The sequence below is a fragment of the Saimiri boliviensis genome, chromosome 4, assembly GCF_048565385.1.
Source record: "Saimiri boliviensis isolate mSaiBol1 chromosome 4, mSaiBol1.pri, whole genome shotgun sequence".
NCBI classification, from domain to species: domain Eukaryota; kingdom Metazoa; phylum Chordata; class Mammalia; order Primates; family Cebidae; genus Saimiri; species Saimiri boliviensis.
The window spans coordinates 127,135,244-127,156,672 of record NC_133452.1 but is presented as its reverse complement, the minus strand read 5'-3'; the positions used below and the strand labels follow the sequence as shown (position 1 = coordinate 127,156,672).

General features: G+C 34.0%; 1 protein-coding gene across 5 annotated transcripts in view; it reads right to left on the bottom strand.

Annotated features, from left to right (window-relative positions):
* Window positions 1–471: 471 nt before the first annotated feature.
* The window catches only part of COL21A1 (collagen type XXI alpha 1 chain), a 300,511-nt gene continuing 279,553 nt past the window's right edge, over window positions 472–21,429 (bottom strand). For 3 of the 5 annotated variants that reach the window (XM_074398177.1, XM_074398176.1, XM_074398179.1), the window contains 13 exons: window positions 21,180–21,224; window positions 19,098–19,151; window positions 17,827–17,880; window positions 14,343–14,396; window positions 12,663–12,734; window positions 10,879–10,914; window positions 8,248–8,292; window positions 5,337–5,369; window positions 4,583–4,729; window positions 4,434–4,488; window positions 3,728–3,928; window positions 2,882–2,959; window positions 472–1,659 (listed from right to left, as the gene is read on the bottom strand). In XM_074398177.1, coding sequence (XP_074254278.1) covers window positions 1,472–1,659; window positions 2,882–2,959; window positions 3,728–3,928; window positions 4,434–4,488; window positions 4,583–4,729; window positions 5,337–5,369; window positions 8,248–8,292; window positions 10,879–10,914; window positions 12,663–12,734; window positions 14,343–14,396; window positions 17,827–17,880; window positions 19,098–19,151; window positions 21,180–21,224 — 1,062 coding nt within the window. In that variant the 3' untranslated portion in view covers window positions 472–1,471. Of the gene's footprint in view, window positions 1,660–2,881; window positions 2,960–3,727; window positions 3,929–4,433; window positions 4,489–4,582; window positions 4,730–5,336; window positions 5,370–8,247; window positions 8,293–10,878; window positions 10,915–12,662; window positions 12,735–14,342; window positions 14,397–17,826; window positions 17,881–19,097; window positions 19,152–21,179; window positions 21,225–21,429 lie in introns of those variants that run through there. The other 2 variants (XM_039467937.2, XM_074398178.1) reach the window with 2 other exon arrangements.

The window sequence follows — 21,429 nt, the reverse complement described above, 5'->3', positions numbered from 1 at the left end:
GCAACTGTCATAATTAAAGCAAGGGTAATAGGTTTATAGGCTTAAGCAGATATCTGGGGCTTTACTGGAGGTAAAAATATCAAAACAAGCCTTATGCTCATTCAGCCACCAAACATCATGGATTTTAGTCTCCTCCAAAGTCGTCATCGTGTTATCTGCATGACAATAAAGTTAAACATGGGGCGACAGCCATGACTGAGCCAGGAAGCAAATGCTGTAACTGTTCAGGTGCTTAGCACACTCACTCAACTTGCAATTTCTTATTTCAGGGGAACATATTTATTTTTTAAGAAAAGAGTGAATAATTTAATCAATTATATCCATTGAATAAATGACTACGGGAAATACATACCATCTTTAACAATCAGTCAAAATTAGGTATAAGAAAAGACATTATAATTAGGCCTGTACAAAACTTTATTATACTCTGAATAACAAGCATGTAACAAAATGTTAAGCATGACAAGGATGAAATATTTCAAATTCTATTTATTACAAAAGCATTAAGAACAATACAAAAAGGCTGTTCATAATATTTTTAAGTCAGCTAAAAATACCAAGACATTCTAGGATTTGAGGAGTTTTCCTTTTCTTTCAACTAGAGCATTTATTTCCGTTAGGTTTGCTACCATGAAAATTAACATATATGGACATACACATATAAGTGAAATGGAAAATGAAGGCATACAAAAAACACTCCGATTAATCAACAAGGATAAAATACAGCCTTTTAGTATTTCTGAACTTGCATTTTCTTTGAATATACAATGAAACTTTTTGTCTAAAATGTTTTTAATGTTAAATAATTTTGATCATTCCCAATGTAATTGACACTCTTTCTTAGCATCACCATTAATCTAATTTTAGAGTCTGAGAATGAATTAAGAAACACAGTAATCTTATTCAGAGGTGCTATTCAAAACACTGAACAACAAGCAATCCACTATCCCTTATCAATAGGCATAGACACTGCAGTAAATGAATATTTCACCAATACTGTCTATCCTAAATGAATATCAGCTCTGATCTTACTTTCAATGACCAGATGCATGTTTTGGGTTATGCAGTAGCATAAGCTATGAGATATGAAACACGAAAGTCACATAGACATGAAATAAACTCAAATCTCTACTACATGGAGGCTGAATGTGAAATATTTCACAGTGACTAAAACTGACTGGCTAACAGGCAATGGTGGATTTTTATATTCAACTTTGATTAAAATAAATGAACTTTACAAGAAACCCTTGAGATTTAATTACTGCTGCTAATCCAAGGCCTCCAAATGACTGAGGAGCCTTTAAAATCAGTATATGTGACGTTTTATATTTTTTTCCATAAGAAAAAAATAATAAAATCACCGAGGTACATTAGTTTCTTTTCAAGGGATGACTGTTGGTTATCTTCCTGAGATGCAAAAGACCACAGAAGAAAAGCACCATGCCTAGGCTGCTGAATGAGGCATCAGACACTAATAGTTCGGTCCTTTTCTGAATGGATTTCTCCCAGCAATTACACTAAAACAAAGCGATGGGTCGCAGATGCCTGGGGGGCCTGGTTGCCCTTGGATTCCGGGTTTTCCATGATCTCCATCCTTGCCAGGCACACCTGGGTCTCCTGCAGGACCTTCTTTGCTTATTCCAGGAGGACCCTCTGGACCTAAAATGGGACATTGGCAAGATGTGAACAGAGAGCGTCAGGTTTTTTTTAATAGTGAAATAGCTGATTCTGCAAGAAACTTAAATTGAAAAAAAAATTTTTTCAGCCTCTTGAATATTTGATATATTTTCACTAATTATAAAGTAGAGACATTTCCTTCATAATTCTACATGTTTTCTCTTTGAAAAGAACCATCTAAAAGTAATCAGTAATTTCTTAAAACTTGGCTAAGCATATTAATATAGCAACCATGCTACTGATTGAAACATTTAGCTAACATTATCATATTCCATTTTGTGTATCATCCAATCTTGTTTCTTCCTTTCGGCCTATCTTTTGCCAATATTATTATAAATTAGCAGGTGATACATAGGTAAGCCAGAGCTCTGAGTCATTTTTGTGCCATATTTACAACAATAACAAATAACTGTGATTGTCCTGCAATGTTCTGAAACCACGGCATAAAGGAACTATTTGGGCCGGGCACGGTGGCTCACGCCTGTAATCCCAGCACTTTGGGAGGCCGAGGCGGGTGGATCACGAGGTCAAGAGATCGAGACCATCCTGGTCAACATGGTGAAATCCCGTCTCTACTAAAAATACAAAAAATTAGCTGGGCATGGTGGTGCGTGCCTGTAATCCCAGCTACTCAGGAGGCCGAGGCAGGAGAATTGCCTGAACCCAGGAGGCAGAGGCTGCGGTGAGCCGAGATCGCGCCACTGCACTCCAGCCTGGGTAACAAGAGCGAAACTCCGTCTCGAAAAAAAAGAAAGAAAAGAAAAAGAAAGTATTTGTTCTCCCAACACTGTCCTGATGGAGATAACATTATCATCACTGTTTTACCAATGAGGAAGCTGAGACTGGAAGAGTTAATAGCACAGCCAGCAGAGATTACTTACCCACTGCAGCATTTCCCTCTTTTCCTGAGAGTCATAAAAACTAAACAGTGTTATACACTAGATAAGCAGGAGTGACTAAAACAATTCTAGAACTTTTCTAAGAAATAAATATTAAACTAAGTGATAAGCAAGAGATAACACTGAATGATTCATAAATTGAGATTATACGAAGAAACATTCTAGAAGTTAGACTTCAGTGTGTCAAATGGGAATCACTAAAAAAAGAAAATAGAGGTCTCAGTTTCAAATTATTTCACATAGATCTATGACTTTTCTTAAAGCAAAATGAGCAGCAACACTTATGAGCAGGTAACAATTCTCACCTGGGGGACCAGGAGGACCTTGTTCTCCAGGATACCCAAACCCCTGGCTCCCTTTTTCCCCATTTCTTCCTGGTATGCCTGCAGGGTATCAAACACCTAAGTCAGTTTACCTAAAATCACTGCCTTCTAGATTGTTTCTTTCAAAACTGTTAATATATACATGAAAGAAAAATGTCTTTTAAAAACCAGCTTGCCATCTATTTCTTATTAATGGAAAACAATTTTTGAAGCAATAATTTCTAAAATAATCATTAGTTTAGATGCCAGACTTAATGGAAATCAAATATTTAGAAAAGAAAATGGTTTGGAATTACTAGCCCTTTGTGTTAATCATAGCCTTTTTTAAAAATTACTTTTATGAAACATCTAATTGTTTATATACTACTAAACAGAAAGGAAAGAATTATGAATCAACATTTCACATAAACATTCAAAGGCAAGGAGAAGTCCTGAGCTATTAGGAAATTTCGTTGCAAAACTTATTTTTTCCTATAATAAAAAAAAATGAATAAAGTAGCAATGCAGAAATTTACCAAAGTCAAAATAAAGGAAACAGAGTCTGTGATTTTCTTTTAAATACTTTTCTAGATTCAAGCGAAATTTTTCACTGCATTGGCAACATTTTCTAATTTGTAACCGCGTGTTGAAAACTTTGACTTCTCCGTCTATTTGAGAAAGCAAAATTTCTCTTTAATCCAGTTGGCAAGTTATTTAAAGACTTGAGCATTACAGGGTTTTCTTAATCATGAAAATAAAGTTTACTCTTGCTTATTAAATGGATATAGGGTGCAAATACAAACAAACGCCTTTTTAAAATTCATTTTCTTATTCAAACTCACTACATACCTTTCAATCCTCTGACCCCTGGACGTCCAGGGACACCCATTAATCCAGGAACACCATCTCTTCCTGGCAAACCAGGAAATCCTCGGGGACCCTCTGGGCCTATGGGACCGGGTGGCCCAGGAATACCTGGGGAGCCATGTTGGGACTGGCAATGATCACAATTGCGAATTCTTCCACTCTCAAGTAAGACTGGTAGCTGGGCTTAAAAACAAAGAAACCCCACCCCTTATGTTTAAATGGTGAGTTGGTGTCCTATTTTGTTGTTGTTGTTGTTTACAGAGAAAAAAACTATTAGCATTGAATATATGCAAATTTCTTAGCTAATAATTTCCCTTTCAGGAATTTGACTGTGGAAATATTCATTGTTCCAGGCGATAATTTTATTAGAGCAATTGCTTAAAATAGGGGAGACAGTAAAATTAGTGGAATTAAAGATCTCTATTTATGAACTAAATTATCTAAAAATACTCTGCAAAAGAAAATTCAAATGATAAAATAATAAATTTCTTTATTTTAAGATTATAAAAGAGCACATATATAAAAGAGTATATATTTTTAAAAATGCTCACTGAAGAAAAGTAGATGAGGCTTCCAATGTTATCTGTTTTCTTCTTCACCTCACTTACATCCTTTACAATTTGTCCTAATGATTTTATTACTTTTGTAATTTGAGAAAAGTTATTAAAATGCTATGTTTGATACTTACTTGTTATTACATCCATGCAAACTTGTCGGATGAATTGTTCTGAAAACTCTCTTCCCTGCATCAAAGTATTAGGGATTATAACATTCACATAAAAAACATGAGCAAAAGCAATGAAAATCTAATCACTATGAAAGAAGCAGAATACATACGGGCTTCCCATCCAAACCTGGGGGACCCTGAGGACCTGGGTCCCCAGGTTGCCCCTTAGGACCTCCAGGCCCCATCAAGCCGTCCACCCCAGATTCTCCTTTTGGTCCAATGTCACCTCGGATACCAGGTTCTCCCTTTTCACCTCTCTAAAAACAAAAGAAATCTTTACGAGTTCTATTTAAACATTTCAGAAGGTATAATTACATCAGGAAACTCCATAAGCAAGTGAATATGAATGTATACCTATGTAAATGCATAAGCTATATAACGAATAGCTGGAAACATTGTCATTGACCAGAAGGGAAATTTCACATCATATTAAACTGTCATCTATCCATCCATCCAATCAGGCAGACCTACAAACATCCGCTCCTGATTGAGTATATTGTGTAGGTCATAGGCACACTGCCAGAGATATTAACAATGGACATAACACAGTCCTATTCACAAGGAGCTTGCATTCTAGTGGGTCCGAAAGATACAGAAATGCACAGTGTTCTTTATTCAAAAATATGGAGGAAAAAATTCAGCTCCAAATCTGGAAGAAAAATCCATAATATTGACAATTTGTATTTCATATCAAATTCAGTATAAATGTACATATTCTGAAAACCACTTAATGGGAACTTCTACTAAAGAAGATGAAAAACGTTTTCTGTTTTCTGGTTTTTACTCAAAAGCTAAATTTATATAGTATAGAAATCCAAGCAAAAAGGACTGAAGAAAGACAGCATAATATATGAAGAAACATACCTCTCCTTTTGCACCATGATGGCCTTGAATTCCCTTTGAAAATTAATAGGAAAAAGAACTATAATATACAAGCTACAGTACTATAATGTGGCATCCACCTTCTACCACGTACTTAATCAAATTTAAATTTCCAATTTGAAAAATACTGATAGCACTAGTGACACAACTACACATAAAAGAGACCCTTTTTGTCTTAGAGGAGGCTAATGACTAGGAAATAGGTTAACTGAATAACATAAAAATCTTAATTTGTTTAACTGTTTCCTTCTTAGATATGAATATTTTCAAATGCTGCAGGTTGAATCCTGTGGGCAAGAACGGGATTCTACTGAATTTAATATATATTACTATTTTAATAAAAATAAAACTCAAATCAGATTAACTATTAGGTACAGTTATTCTTGTTTTCAGTAATTAAGATGAATAGTCTATTTTCCCAAGTTTATGTTCTTAAAATTAAATTATGATTGAGTACTATTGACAAAGGATGAGTTAAAGCAAAGATACCATTAAAAGTGACTATAAGAGAGAAAACATCCAGCTGTCCTGTGCTTAAACCATTCACTGCTAGTAATTAAGAGACTAGAGAAGCAATGTCATGTAAAATATGATTTTTTTTCACAGTGATACAAACACTAGGGAGCCCATCCATGAAGCTCACTCAACTATAATCACTAGCTACATCTAGGTGGCTCCATTAAAGTCTTTCCCATTTCTTTTCCATATTTATTTCAGTGGCATATTATAGAGGAAAAAAACTCTCAGGAAAGTTATTAACATTTTCCATTTTTGAAATTCATTGTACATCTGGGCTCAAAAATCTCCCAGTATTCGCTCAGGAAAAAAGATAAAACCTTCACAACAGGTAGGTTTCAATTATCCAACTTTAAAATAAAAAATGGGTGTTCTGCAATTTAATATGAAATGTATAACGTTGCACACAATGAAGTCTGAGTTGGGATCTATTTTCTGATTAATTTTCAGGTTTCTCAAACATGGCTATCCAAATTAGACAAAGGAAAGAATTCAATAAAAATCAGCATAAACACCAAATATTTAGTCTTTATATACAAATCTTTTAGTATGGAAAACACTTTGTATGGCCATACTTGAATTTTGCTTTTGAAGAAATGCAGGAGTGAGCCTTACAGGATATAATCCAACAACTAGGACCAATGTAAGAAGAGAGACGAAATAGTTAAGTTCTCAGTATGGGAACTGAATTTGACCTAAAACTCGAATTCTCAGCATGGGAAGTGAATTAGAGCTGAAACAGCTGTCATCTGAGAACCCATTAAGACGATTTTGTGAGAGAAATATTCGCTTGGACTCCATTCACAAAATGAGGGCCAAAAAATTACACACGTACTGCGCTTGAGAGAGTGGCAGGTGACTAAGATTGTGCTGACATGAAGAATTGGGGTGACTAGTCAGCTGCTGAAAAGCAACAGCTGCTCTGGCACTGGGTACTCCACATAGGCTCAGCTCTTGGTGATGAGAAATGTGGACCAATCTAGGGCCTTAGGAGAGCAGACACACTCTTTTCCTTGAGAAGTGAGAAAAGTTAATGCAACCTTGGAGAAAGTGTGATCCATAAGCCAGTGAGCTAGCTAAGTTGTGAGTTTGACTTATTTTTTTAAAAGTCCTTCTTTTCTGAGAGTTATTGTGAGTAACAGTTTTTGGTAAAAGGTCTGGGCTAGGGAGGTTGAATGAATGAAGGTGTGAAGTTCCTGTGGGAACGGCAGTTTACAGACATTTTGTGATTAACTTAAGAAAACTCAGAGAGTCGATCTGTGTTGCCAGGGTGGAGAATAGGGACGGAGTTGGTTGTGATATCAAGTGGGTCTAAGTCAAGTGGAAGATCATGAAAACGCAAAGACATTTTATTGAATGTAACTGTACTCTGGAAAGTTCCAATTATTTCTCCTCTTGGTTACTCTTATTGTTAGATTCTAAATTCTCAATTCTTCTTAATATCTAGCATGTATCTTCCATCCCATATTGCAGATAACTTTGGGGCCCTATGCTTCCACTCTTCCCAGTGTTCTCTCCGACTCCTCCAAGTAAGGGACACAGAGAGCCCTGTCCTTGGAGTCATCACTACGCAGTTTTATCCCTCTCTCTCCAGATTTGGTGTAACTGCAGAATCTTTCTCCCACTCACACTCAGATAAAGAGGTCCATCCTACGGGAGAACTCAGATATTCAACTTGCCCTTTCAGACCTGACCAAGTTGGAACCACATCCAGTACTCTAGCTACAGGCAACACAGCAGCAAACATGCTACCTAAGTACCAATCTCCTTCAGGCTTTTGTTTGTCCACTTTGGCTCTGACTGAACTCACAGTCACATGGCACTCTCACTGAAATAGCACCTAATGAGAAGAGTTTAGTCAAGAGAGAAGCAAAGCCATCTTATTATGTGTCTGTTCTATGACACTGTCTATCAGGATCACATTTTATTGTATCTCTAGAGCAGTGAATTATCTCTCCAAGCAAACTAAAGGGAAGCAAGTACATATCTCAACCACATGTGGCCCTGGTTTTCAAGAAGAAAATCAAGACAAACCAGCAGGTATGAACAAGCTGCCATTATGTATCTGGTGGTCTCTGGCCAATAACTACCCCCAATAAATGGGTGAAATTTTCTACCTTCAGTCACCTGCTTAGATGCATTAAAAACCAAAATTCAGAGCCACCAATGTTATCAGTATGGGTAAGTGAAACTACAAAACAAATAAAGAAACTCATCATCACCACACCATCCACACGTATCAACCTTATGTGCTTGGAATGCATGTTACATCTATCCTTCTCCCCACCCATTTTTATTTGCAAGTAATCCTTTCTCAACACTGACCAGCTGTGTGACTTGTTATTTCATTATTTTATCAGAAGAAAACCAAAAATACCTGCGGCCCTGGAATTCCTTGTCTTCCATTTTCTCCCTTTTGACCCTATAAAATTAATAAACATTATTAATTAGTTTGCACACTTATGATGCAATCACATATACAATACAAAATACCCTGAGTTCCAGAAGAAATGTCACAAAAGCAGCGATACATATATGCAAATTATTTGAGAGACGGGAAAGTCAGTCACTCAGAGAAAAAGAAGTCAAGTCATCCTAATCTTACAGTTAAAATAAATGCACAGAGCTAAGGCACAAACTACTGATTTGGGGGAAACAGGTAAAAAATTCTAGACAATGAGGATGTTCTTCTAAGTCCATATCAACAGTGGGAAAATAGTTTAAAATTTTAATGGATATGGACATTGTATTAATTTCGGTGACAATTATGTTCATTGTTGACTATGGACATGTGAGGACAAGAAGACCTCTTTAGAATTTTATTTTTTTAAATAAAAATATACGGTCACAGTTTAGTAAAAGGGCCATTTAAATGAAGAGCTTTAAATCGGCATAAATAAGAGAACAAAAATTAATAAAGATATTAACATATTTATTTAATAAATATTTTTGGATATCTAGCATTCATGGGACATTATGCTAATAAACTCTGAAGCACTACTTCATCCTTCCGTTTATTGCACAAAATAATTAGCAGTTTCTAGGAAGACATATACCTAGATAGTATCAATGAAAATTTTACATCACCCTTACCCTCATCAATTTACATAAGTGGCTTCCTAATATTTATTGAGCAGCACCTATTGCTGGCACTTGGGGACACTGAGACAAAGATATGATGGTGCCCTTCAAGTTGCTTACTGTGAGGTAAGAGAGAGAAGCAATTAAATCTAGAATGGTGAAAATATTGCTGATAAGTCTACAATGTATAATTAAACGTCTAGGTTGAATACTATTGGAACTTAGGAAGGGGCATCTGACAGAAAGGGTAGGGAATGAGATTCACCCTTGAGTGCAGCCTTGGGGGATGAGTAAGAGGTAGCCAATTGGTGAAAGGATAGGAGGGTGTACTAGGGAGAGGAGACACAGGCGAAAGGCAGGTAGTTTCTTTTGGCTAAAGCAGCAGAGCAGGAGTGGGTAAGAATGAGCAGAGTGACAAGAGATAAGGCCAAAGAAGATTCAGTCAGACCAGAAGGCACTTGATGCAACAGGCTTTATCTTAACATGCGTTGGGCACCATTAAAAGGTTGCTAAGTGGATATATAGCTTAGCTATTTTACACAAGTAAAGGTGTGGAGGAAGGAAGTAGAATGGACTCAAGGAGACCAGTAAGGAAGCTATTGCAGTAGCCCAGGACCCCAGACAAAAAATAGACGGGAGAGGTAGAAGGGGTCAAGTTCAAGAGATATTTAGCACTGATTATCATGACAGGGAATATGAGTACGATGTGGCTTATGGGGAAAGATGACAAGTTCAGTTTTGGACCTTTTGAGCCTGAGGTGCCCATAAATCATCTAAACGCAATACCAGGAAGGAAATTAAAATATATGGGTCCAGAGCTTACATTTACTTAACATTTACCTCACTCATAACTTCAAAATTAAAGGAATCCTATTATCATAGTACTTGAAGATCTTCAACAAAAAATTTCCTGAAAAATAACTGAATTTTGTCATACCACTCTAAAATATGTTACGTATGTTACGAAGAATAAATTCACAAGTAGGGACTGTTGTAACTGTGGATATAGCAAATTTTGCCTATGATTATTGCAATTTGAAGTTTTCTCTTATGAGTCCAGAAATTCTAGAACACTCAGAATTCTACATTCATGAAAATGTTCAGAGTATTTTTCTTTATATTTTCAGCTTATTCTGCATAGCAAAGCTCAGGCACTATCACTGAGACTTACAACCTTAAAACATCATTAAAGTACTATCTGAACACTTGATTGGTAATTCACGGTTGGCAAACTTTTATATTTCTAAACCTTAAAAGATTAAAAGACCATCAGATATAATTTATTCCAGATAACTGTTTCACTGACTCAGCTAGTGGCATCCTACTCAAGGGTCAGTCTTCAGTGAATGAAAAACCCATTGCATAGACAATTTAATTGAGGTGAAACTATCCTTGTCTCCCAAAGTAGTAACAAAGTTCTCCTCTTTGCCTTTGCTGCTAAAACACCCAAAACTAAATGTCTTTCTAAATCACCCTAGATTTTCCCAGCCTGTTACAATCTTCTGGTTTAATTTTCCTTTCATATATTGATTTGAATATGTTTTATATTTAGGGTTAAAGGTTTTTTTATCAAATTTATTTTTGCCATAAAGCAATTTCAGATCATTTTTGGAAATACACCGTGTGTGTGTGTGTGTGTGTGTGTGTTATATATATGTATATTGTATATATTTTGTAGAAATACATAATAAAATCTTTGTCTTTATTTTGCTGAATCATTTGGTTTCTAAGTTTTCTACAACAGCAAAATGGTGAAGAATTTTAAAGTCAGATTTGATGTCTGAGAAGCTCAATAGCAAAAGGAGAAAATAAGATTTAACAACTTTGTATTAATGTTGAAACAGAAAGGAATTTAAAAATAAAACAGGAATTTTTTTAAAGCCCTGATTTTATTGCTCAGCCTACTAAAAAAAAGCAAACAACATACCTGAACACCTTTTTCACCTTGATTTCCTTTGTCCCCCTACAAAAAGGCAGTTTGATCTGTATCATAATCTAGCATATTCTGTAAAGTTTCAAATAAACATATATTTTTCTCTGCTGAAGAAAAACAACATCTCATGCAAATTCCACAAGTGCCTGTATACACAGAAGTTGACTCTTAACACTGTATTTGGGAAGAGAGCAGAACCACATTATGTCAAAATGATATTGTAAGAGAACACTTTTGCATGCTCCTACATTTGAAAGAAAATTTACCACAATCTTTAATTTCCCAGAAAGGAGAAAACTTTCATGTGGTTCACAGTTTTAGGTTAGATAAACTAACAAGAGAGGACTTATTTTGACAATGTTGTTTTATGAAATCAAACTGAAAAACTACCATTAAGCTATTAGTAGCCACAAGTTTATAGGAAACAATGACAAAGTAAACACATGTTTAAGTGACATTTTAGAAAACATGCTTCAGAAGTGAGGTTCTGGAAGAAAACTTCATATTCCATAAAAATAAGTTTGATAGATTATCAGATAGCAGGAAAATTAGAAACCAACTTATACAAGGCCCTTGTTTTTACAGATAATGAAACAGCCAGTTAAGCACCTGCCTGAAGTTAAACTTGGACACTGTTTCTGAATTTCCTTTCTACTAAAACTTCACTATGCTATCTAAACATAGAGTAGAGTTTTGCATTTTCAACAACAACAAAAAATACAGATTTTCTTTTAAATGGCAAGTTTTGAACAAGAAACTTCTCCTTAACCCAAACATACATTCATAGCAGAATTACTGAACATTTATTAAGGGTCTAACACTTAATTGCTGCTATGTGGGGTCATTCCTCTCTCAGCTAGTGCCGCCTACTGATCATCAGAACAAAAGGCCCAAGGATCATACTGTGTATGATAATCTAGGCACCATGTAGACAACACATGAGGGATAGAAAATAAGATGCTGAAAAGCAAATGGCAAGGGATATGAAGCTAGAGAAAGATGGAGACATAAGAGTTTGTGTCCTTTCCAGAATAAAAACTAATAGATGTACTTTTAACCTGAAATATATGTATTTGTGGTAGCATGGACTTCTTAGGCACACAGGGATCAATTGTTACTCAAAACCTCCAAATAAATAAAAGTATATATTATTTATATATATGCAAGTCAAAGTTCCCTTATTTGACCAAAATGAGAGCGAGGCGGTGGGGAGGGGTACAGAACAAACCTAGTTCTGTGGTCTTTCCTTACTAAAACATTTTAAATTAGTATATATGACTTGTAGTTAAACTCCTTAAATTAATCTTAAATAAATTTCTATGTAGCATAATTGTTTCATAGATAGGAACTTCATAGTCAAACATTTTGGGTATAAGTTTTATCATTCCAGATTTTGATCCAGTTTTCCCAAGAGACATATTCATGTTTTGGTAGGAATGCTTGACATTGAATACTTTTCCTTAAAAAATTCTTAGCTCACGTAGATTGTGAAAAAAAAACCTGAATTTACAGGATATTACTTAACTGCACATTCATATATTCTAATCTGCATGCCTTTTCTAAGTTCATCATCTAGGAGACAATACCCATGTAGATAGATAAAAGATGCCACAGCTATTAGCACGGGGCTGAACACATTATACACACATCGACTATATAGGGTTCCTTATCATTAAAAATATATGAATAACAAGTCCTACCTTATCAATTTCACAAAAGAAAAACTCATATACAAGAAACTGATTAAAAGCGAACTGTATCTCCTAACCAATGCATACCTTTTTTCCTTGAATCCCAGGTAAACCCATGTATCCTGGTTCTCCTGGTGTACCCATTGCTCCTGGTTCTCCCTGTGCAACACAGAAATTCCACAAAGATCACAAATCTACTGCTTATGAAAAACACCACTGCTTTTACCTCTGCATATCTAAATTTTAAAATGAATGGTTTAAGAATGTGACAGTGATTACTATAGAAATGGCAAAGAATAAAATGTTTACTAGAATCCCAGGAAAATTTCTTGTATTTTTCTGTATCTTTTCCAGTTGAAAACTTCTGACAGCATTTCGTGTTTTAAAATTTTGTGAATATGTTATTTTGTAGTATACTTTTAATTTCAACAACAAACTAAAGTTGTAAAAATATAAACACAAGTATCTCTTTTTCATTTACCTATTTACTAACACTTTTTCTCCTTGAAACTGCTTTTTCTCAAATTGCTACTTTAAAAAAAGCTTATTTTCTTTTTAAAAAATAAGTAAATAGAATAAAAATTATAAAAAAATTTTATAACTCAATATTTTTATTTTGTTATATATTCTTTCTCTCATAAACACACATATAGTTACTAAAATGTGCTTATATATGCATAATTTCATCTTTTAATCTCTATATTAATATTATAAAGTTCTAATTTTGCTATCATATATTTAATAACGTAATTTTTAATTGTGGAAAAGCATTCACCTATATTTATCAACTATATTTTATTTAATAAAATTCTTACTGTTAAACATTACAGTTTTCACAATTTTTATTTTTATAAACAATGTTGGAATCAACATCCTGGTAGTTAAATTTAATTACATATATATATATTTTTACTTATGGAATATTATTTTCTTAGAAATAAATTCTTGAGCTATTTTTCAGTGCAGCATGTATTACATGAGTTATCTTAATTCCATTTCTCTACTCTGCATCCTCCTACAGTAATTGTCTTTTCTGAAATAAAGTTTTTTGTTTTAAAGTCTTAAGTTTATTTGCAAGCATGTATTAATAATGTATTGACAATATTTAGGATATATTTGTAAGAGATGGGATATAATCCTGAATATGTTTCATGGTTCTGTTTTGTTCTGTGTTTTACCATTAGTCCAAAACTCTATAACATCAACCAAAGATTACTTTTATTTTTAAAAGAAAATGAGGCTGTATTCTCTTTGCTGGCTGTACTTACTCCCTAGCTATCAAATCATTCTCTAGATTTTTGAAGGTTGGAAGTGAATTAAAAATCCCAGTGAAATAAACATAAACCCATGTGGTTTGGAGGAAACTTGCAAAGGCCATTGTGAGCTCTAAATTAAAGATAAAACTCCCATAAGCAAAGAAAGAACAGTATCATTCGTGAGAGTTACACACTCTTGTTTTCAGCTGTTTAAGAGAAATCTATTTTCTGGACCAAAAAGTAAGTTTATATATGCATACGATTTTACCATTTTTAGAAAAATTATGCCAAAGTTTATTTTATGTCTTTATTATCCAATGACAAAATATCGGAAAAAAAAAAAATGAAACCCTGTACTGACATTTTCATTTCAGGTACCTTAATTTTATCATAAAGGTAATCCTTAATTTCCTGTATCTCTTAAGAGATACAAAATGTTAACTTTCTTAAATAGTGAGGGGAATTTACATTATAATTTCTTTGAAAATATATTCAAATGCATCAAAATTACCTTGAGCCCAGAAGCCCCAGGCATCCCTTGAATTCCAGGTTCACCTTTGCTTCCCTGTCAACACATCAAAAACATTGGAGTTTTTAAAAAAACATTCTATCGCAATATATCTGATATAGACACTTAAGGGAATATATTTAAAATAATTTTTACATTTTTAACTTTCCAGTTATTTGAAAGATAGACTCTATACATTAGACCTATTTATTAAGAAAAATTCTTTCAGGCAAGGAAGGGGTTCCACACATTCATAAGCCTCTCTAAAAACCTGTATTAAAGCTGGAAGCTTCAAGTATAAGGAAGGAGAGTCAAATTCTTAGCGGCCAGCACTGAGAAGTCCAGCCGCCACACTGCACAGGTGGGAGCCATGTACTTTAACAGTATCCTCCGGGCTGAGATCCTCATCATTACCGTGTTTTACTTCTCAGTATGACTCATCTTCTGTACAAAACTGAAGGAAAGAAGTAGCTTCAAATGTACAATGGCTTATTTTGAAGAAGTGTGAATCAGGAAATGTTTAGTTTGTACTTTTTCAGGATTCCAGTGCAGTTCTTTCTAACAGATGTAAACTTGAAGAACAAGACTTAAGTTGAAAGAGCAAAGAATGTAACACAGAAGAAAAATTGAATATAAAGAGAAAATAAGTCTGCTGGCTAATACGGAGAGACTGTCAAATGTAGTTCTGGTTTTCAAATACTTTGATACCAGAAATCACAACCTAATGTCTGGCAAAGCCCATAATTAAACAGGTTGGTGTGACACCTGGAAGCGGAGGAAAATAATTACCCACAGCCAATTTGAGTTTACTAATCAGTGAGGCAAACCAATGCCATTTTCAGTTTTTAAAAAAGTTTTACATGCTGCTCCTGGTAAGAAATACGGGATGATCATATTAGATTTAATTAAAGCATTTAGCACATAACAGTGTTATTAAACCACAGAATAATGATTCCTTAAAATTTCTAATTTTATAAATGATTAAACTGAAACTCACAGACATGAGATTTGTTGAAAGTTATATGACTTGGTATAGGTAATATATCCTAATATTATTTAGATAATTTTTTTAAGTTATGGGATACATGTGCAGGATGCACAGGTTTGTTCCATAGGCAAAGTTGTGCTATGGTGGTTTGCTGCACAGATCAATCCATCACCTCGGTATTAAGCCCAGCATGCATTAGTTATTTTTTATGATGCTCTACCACCCCTACCCCGCCCCAACTAACAAGGCCCAGTGTATGTTGTTCCCCTCCCTGTGCCCATGTGTTCTCATTGTTCAGCTCCCACTTGTAAGTGAGAACATGTGGTGGTTGGTTTTCTGTTACTGCCTTAGATTGCTGAGGATAATGGCTTCCAGCTCCAACCACGTCTCTGCAAAGGACATGATCTTGTTACTTTTTATGGCTGCATAGTACTCCATGGTGTACACGTACCTCATTTTCTTTTTCCAGTCTATCACTGAGGGGCATTGGGTTGGTTCCATGCCTTTTCTGTTGTGAGTAGTGCTGCAGTGAACATATGTGTGTATGTATCTTTGTAACAAAATGATTTCTATTCCTTTGGGTACATACCCAGTAATGGTTAGATAACATTTTTTAAAACTGAAACATAGTATGGTAGAGTAGGCTTATGAATGTTTCTACAGCTATTTTTAGTTATTATAATCTAAATTCGAGGTTTTCTAAATATCTATCTCAGCTTCAGCCTCATCGCTGCTCTACTAAATACTTTTTGTCTCACCCTAGAACTTCTATCAGTGATACTGACAGTACAAAAATAAGCTGACAAAACTAGCAGAAAGCAACTCACATACAGGTCAGTAAACTATGACCCATGGGCTAAGTTCAGCCCAATGCAAGTTCTTAAAGTTTAGCCAGAACGTAGCCACATCCCCTACCTGTTTGATTGGGTGTTGCCTGTGGCCAATTTTGCACTACAATGGCAAAATTGAGAGTTACGACAGACTGTATGGCCCTCAAAGCCTAAAATATTTTCTTTCTGGACCTTTGCAGACAAAGTTTCCAATACTTAATATACTGCATGAAAAAAATTAAAATGTTTCATTGAAAAGACTATATTTAATATGTATAATTTTAACATCTTGGAGCTATTTTTATTGTACAAGCACAAGAGCAAAAAACCAACTTTAGAGGAAGCCGTGTAAAAATAAACTGTGACACTGGGAACGCCCAAATCAGCAGACTCTGTTTAAGTGTCAGGCAGCACAAATACATTGTTCTAAAACTTTTTATGGGAAGTCTAACAGATTTAATCGACCTTCTAATCAGTGTGAGTCAACAGTGTGATATATCTAATTTAAAAAAAAAAAAGCTGATGAAATTTTAGACTGCAGTCTTAAGAATTAGAGAATCCATAGCACTGAAATCTCCTTTGACTTGATCAGAAAAAAAAAAAAAAATTAGAGAATCCAAAAGACAATGAGAGAGCCCACTGTGCACCAGTTAATAAGGGGTGTTTTCTTACAAAATGATCTTGAGAAACTGGAGAACTTCTGCTTAGAAAGCTCAGTCACTCCAGTGTATTATACCAACTCTGTGTGCACCTATAGCTGCTGGAGCCTACAATACTCCAAGGATCCACAAGGGTCTGCCACTGATGGAAGAGCAGCTACATTTTCGCATTATTGGGCTCCCATGTCTTTTTTTCTCTCTCTTTTCTAAATACTTTAGAAATTAAAAGTAAAATAGATTAGGTAATCTACTGATCTTATATGCCAGGGTCTATTCCCCTGAGGCAATGCGTAGTCAAAGGTTGAATGCTTCCAAAATAGCAATTCCATCACTTCCTTTTTGGAGGATGTCCTAGAATCTATTTGCAAAATAGTTTTTCAAGTTTCTCATCTGATCCTCTGATTCACCAAGAAAACAAAATAGTTATCTTACCACAGGATTATATACTCCTAGAAAATGGTCAAATAATAACATTCAAAGAGTTTTAGTTCTACCTTGAAAATAACTAACCTCATATCTTAAATATATGTGTCAAGCTTGCCTTATTTAAAATCTGAAAGTAAAGATAATACGCCCTTACTCACAGGACTAATACAATTTACTACAAGGCACTTTATCTATATACATTCCACTAAGTAAAAATACCAAAAAGAAGACTAGAAAACTGATACTGTAAGAGATATTCTTATTCATAACTATGAATACTCTGGATTGGTGGTTTTGGCCCTGAGTTCCACAGAGCCCCAGTATTACTCAGTGGCCCCAAGATACCAAAAAGGGAGAAGTGGGCTGAGTAGCAGAGATTTCTGGACGCCTTCCAACATAACAGGATGAGCTTTACTTTAGCCTATTTCTTATGCTGAGCTTTTACAAATGTCCGTCTTACAATTGATTTTTTTCATAGAATAAAAACCACATTTAAAGTACAATCAAGATAGTAGTTAAAATTTTCGTAAATGGCCACTGTGATTACACAAAGTTCTCAATCTTGTTAATTTTATCATATTTACCTTAGATCCTGGCATTCCAGGCTGACCTGGTGAGCCATTGCTTCCCATTAAGCCCTACAATTTTAAAAAGGAATTTTAAGAGTAATTTAGAGAAGAATATTTAAAAATATTAAATCAATTTCCAGGTTATACATTCTCATAGTAATTAATTCACTAAATTATAATACAGTATTTGAAAATATAATACAACATTCAGAAAATTACTCCCCCATCCAAAAAAATAATAAAAGTAAAAATCAAATTATGCAAGACAGCATGAAGGCTGGCAGAGCGCTTATTATTCTATTGCTTACAAATAGCAAATAGCAAAAAAAAACCTACAAATAGCAAAAATGATTGGAGAGCTAGAAAAAGTTTGTTTTTTCTACACTTTTTCTTTTGATATGATGGCTAAGAATTAGGTGTCTTCATAGATGTTATCTTAATTAACATTACTTACTACTTAGAATTCTATTATCTTGAACAATATTTTAAGAGTTTCGTTCTAATAAATTATCTGAATAATCTTATAGTCTCTCTTCAACCTACAAAATGGCTGTATCTTTAACCATATGATTCAAAATAAGATAATGGTAATGCTCTTTTAATTAGAGCTTGATTTAGTTTAGATTCTACAGTAAATTCTATTATACATATTTAAAACACTTGGCAAAGGAAAGGGGATTTAAAAATCATTATATTGTTAGAAAATACAATCTCAATACAAACCTAAAACAGACAATTTGATTTAGAGATTAAAGTCAACATCACTTCTAGCAATAAAATTAGTATTTGGGGGGGAAGTCTTGCACACATGATAACACTGTCATAATTTTGATGATCAGTTTCATATGCCCTCTTCACTCCTGAAAATTCTAAAATAATTTACTCTGTTTTAGGACCTTCCCATACCATGTCTTCTGTACATATCCTTTCCTCTTAGTGCAATAAGTTTGTTTTTTTTTTAATTAAAAAAAAATCACTGAGATTTAGACTTAATGGTATTTAGTATTTTTAAAGTAATAGCTAGAATGTGTGTTTTCTAATTTATCTACAGTTAGGGTCCCTGATGTTTATTTGGTTGGCCAACTTTTTGAGAAACTGGAGAAATCTTTACTCCTTCAGAAAAGTGGACATAGACATAAGATTTTTCATACAACTAAAGGGAACTCATGGACCTGAAATATTTTCATTGCTGTATCCTCTACATTTTTATTAACTCTTGAATATGAACTTCTGGTAGGTGGTAACAACACTGCAAAAACACTTTGATAATAATGACATCAACATACAGGTATCCCTGGTGCTCCCTTTTTTCCTTGCTGTCCTGGAGGCCCAATTTCTCCCTAAAAAAAATCAGATACAAATCAAAATTTTAAATTGTAAATTATCAGGCTTTTTTCAAGAAAGTTTCTGGCCAAAGCACATGGAATGACAATTGAATACCAATCAGCTTAACTTTTTCTGCTTTTTCTTCCACTACTGTAAGGAAGGAACAAGGTAAGGCAAAAATTGAAACCTAACACCTTAAAGACCTTGACATAGAGTCTTAGGATTTACTGTCAATATTTTTACTATGACATTTGTAGTGATACTTGCCATTCTTTCAAAGGAAGACCTGGCAGCTTAGATGGAGTTGGTAAGGTAAACAGCAGAAAAACAAAAATCAAGTGAAAAATTTTCCTATTTATCATAGAGTTTAAGAAATATGATAGGGAACATAAATTAATGAAGAAAAAATAGAGTAAAAAAATAACAGCATTAGACTTCACCTTCTGGGGTTGTGGCTAAGTTCTCTAAGGAACCCTCTAAGTCCAGAACAAAAACCCTAGAAGGATAATCCTCCGTAAGAGAGTGTTGATCTTCCAAGAAGTAGGAGAGGTATTGAAAGATCTCTCATTTTTAATGAAATGTACCAATTTGGGGCTATAATTAGGAGAATTTGAACTATACAGAAACCTTGCCAGAAACAGAATTGCAGGAACCAAGAAAAGTAGGAGTATCTGAGGGTATGTCCTCCGCTCTTAGGACACTGAATGTGGGCCAGACATGGAAAGGAAGCAGGAATCTTCAATACATATGATGACTCAGGACTTTCAAAGGGGGCTGAAATGGTATCCATGGCTACCAGCAGAAGGCAGGTCTTCATTTCCCAGTTAGGCTGACAGGACACCCTCTAAATTAAGATGAAGCAATGAGCTCGTGATAAACAATAAAGAAAGAAGAGACAGCAAGCTACAGGAATGAGAAAAATAAATAATAAATAATAATGGAAATAATAAATAATAAACTGCAGACATTAGAATTGTTAGAAACAGAATTTAGAAATAGAAAGGAGTTTTTTTTAATTAAAAAAACAGAATCATGAAAGACTATTAGTACTAAAAACATAACAAGAGACTTCAAGAAGTTGTGGTTTAAAAATTATAAACTCTAAAAGTGAAAATTTTGAGTGTTTATAATTTTTTTAAAGTATCAGCTGATCATTTAAACAGATGAGACACTATAAAGAAAGAATAAGTAAACTATATGATATATCTAAATCATTTAACTAGCATGCAAGATAATCAAACATATGGAAATATGGTAAGTAATGCTAAAAAGAGATGTACAGTATAAAATTAGAAGATATAAAAAAAAAATCTAACCAGAATTTCAGAAACAGAGAACAGAGCAGAGTTAATATAGAGATAATGGCTGATTCTTTCCAAAACTACTGGAAATAATTCCACAGAGCCAGAAAGCAAATTGAATTCCCAGGAAGATGAATAAAGAGATATAGATATGTCTATATATATTGTAATGAATTTGAAGAACACTAAAAACAAATAAAATACCTTAAAAGGTTCCAAAAGAAAGACATAGATCACTTATAAAATAATGATAATTAGAATGACAGCAGATTATTCACAGTTAACAATGAAAGCCAGAAAACCATAGAAGAAAATCTTCAATTTACTAAGAGAAAATAATTGTGAATCTTGAGTTGTATAGTCTACAAAATTGTCTTTCAAAACAAGAGCAAAATAAAGAAGTTTGCAATTAAATAAAACCTGAAAGTTTATTACCAAGATCTGTACTAAAAAGACATTCAAAAATATAGTTAAGTAAATTAACTATAAAGGTTTATACCATGATTATCTTAGAGAACAAAATTGAAAAGGATTCATATAATGTAAATCTAGATTAGTATTATCTCTATAAAACAATGACAAAACAATATATGCAAATTTGCAAAGCCAAAACAACTTCTAAAATTATATTGTATTTGAAAAATTAACTGTTACCACAAATGTAAAAATGTATTCTATGGTAGAAGAGAATGCATTAAATGAGCAGATCCAGGCACAAAGCTAAATTTCACAAATACTCACCTTTTGACCCATTAATCCTTGGCTTCCAGGAAATCCTGGGATTCCCTAAAAACAAATAAAATCAATTTTTAACTTATAAAAAGCTGAAGACTTTATCATTAAAGAAGAATCAGTCACAATTGGAATTTTAACTGGTAAATAACACATTTTCAAATGTATGCATATTATAATATTGCTACTTATAATAATCCAATTTGGGAAAGACAAATTATGAGATACAGCATTATATGAATATTACTGATATTTAGAG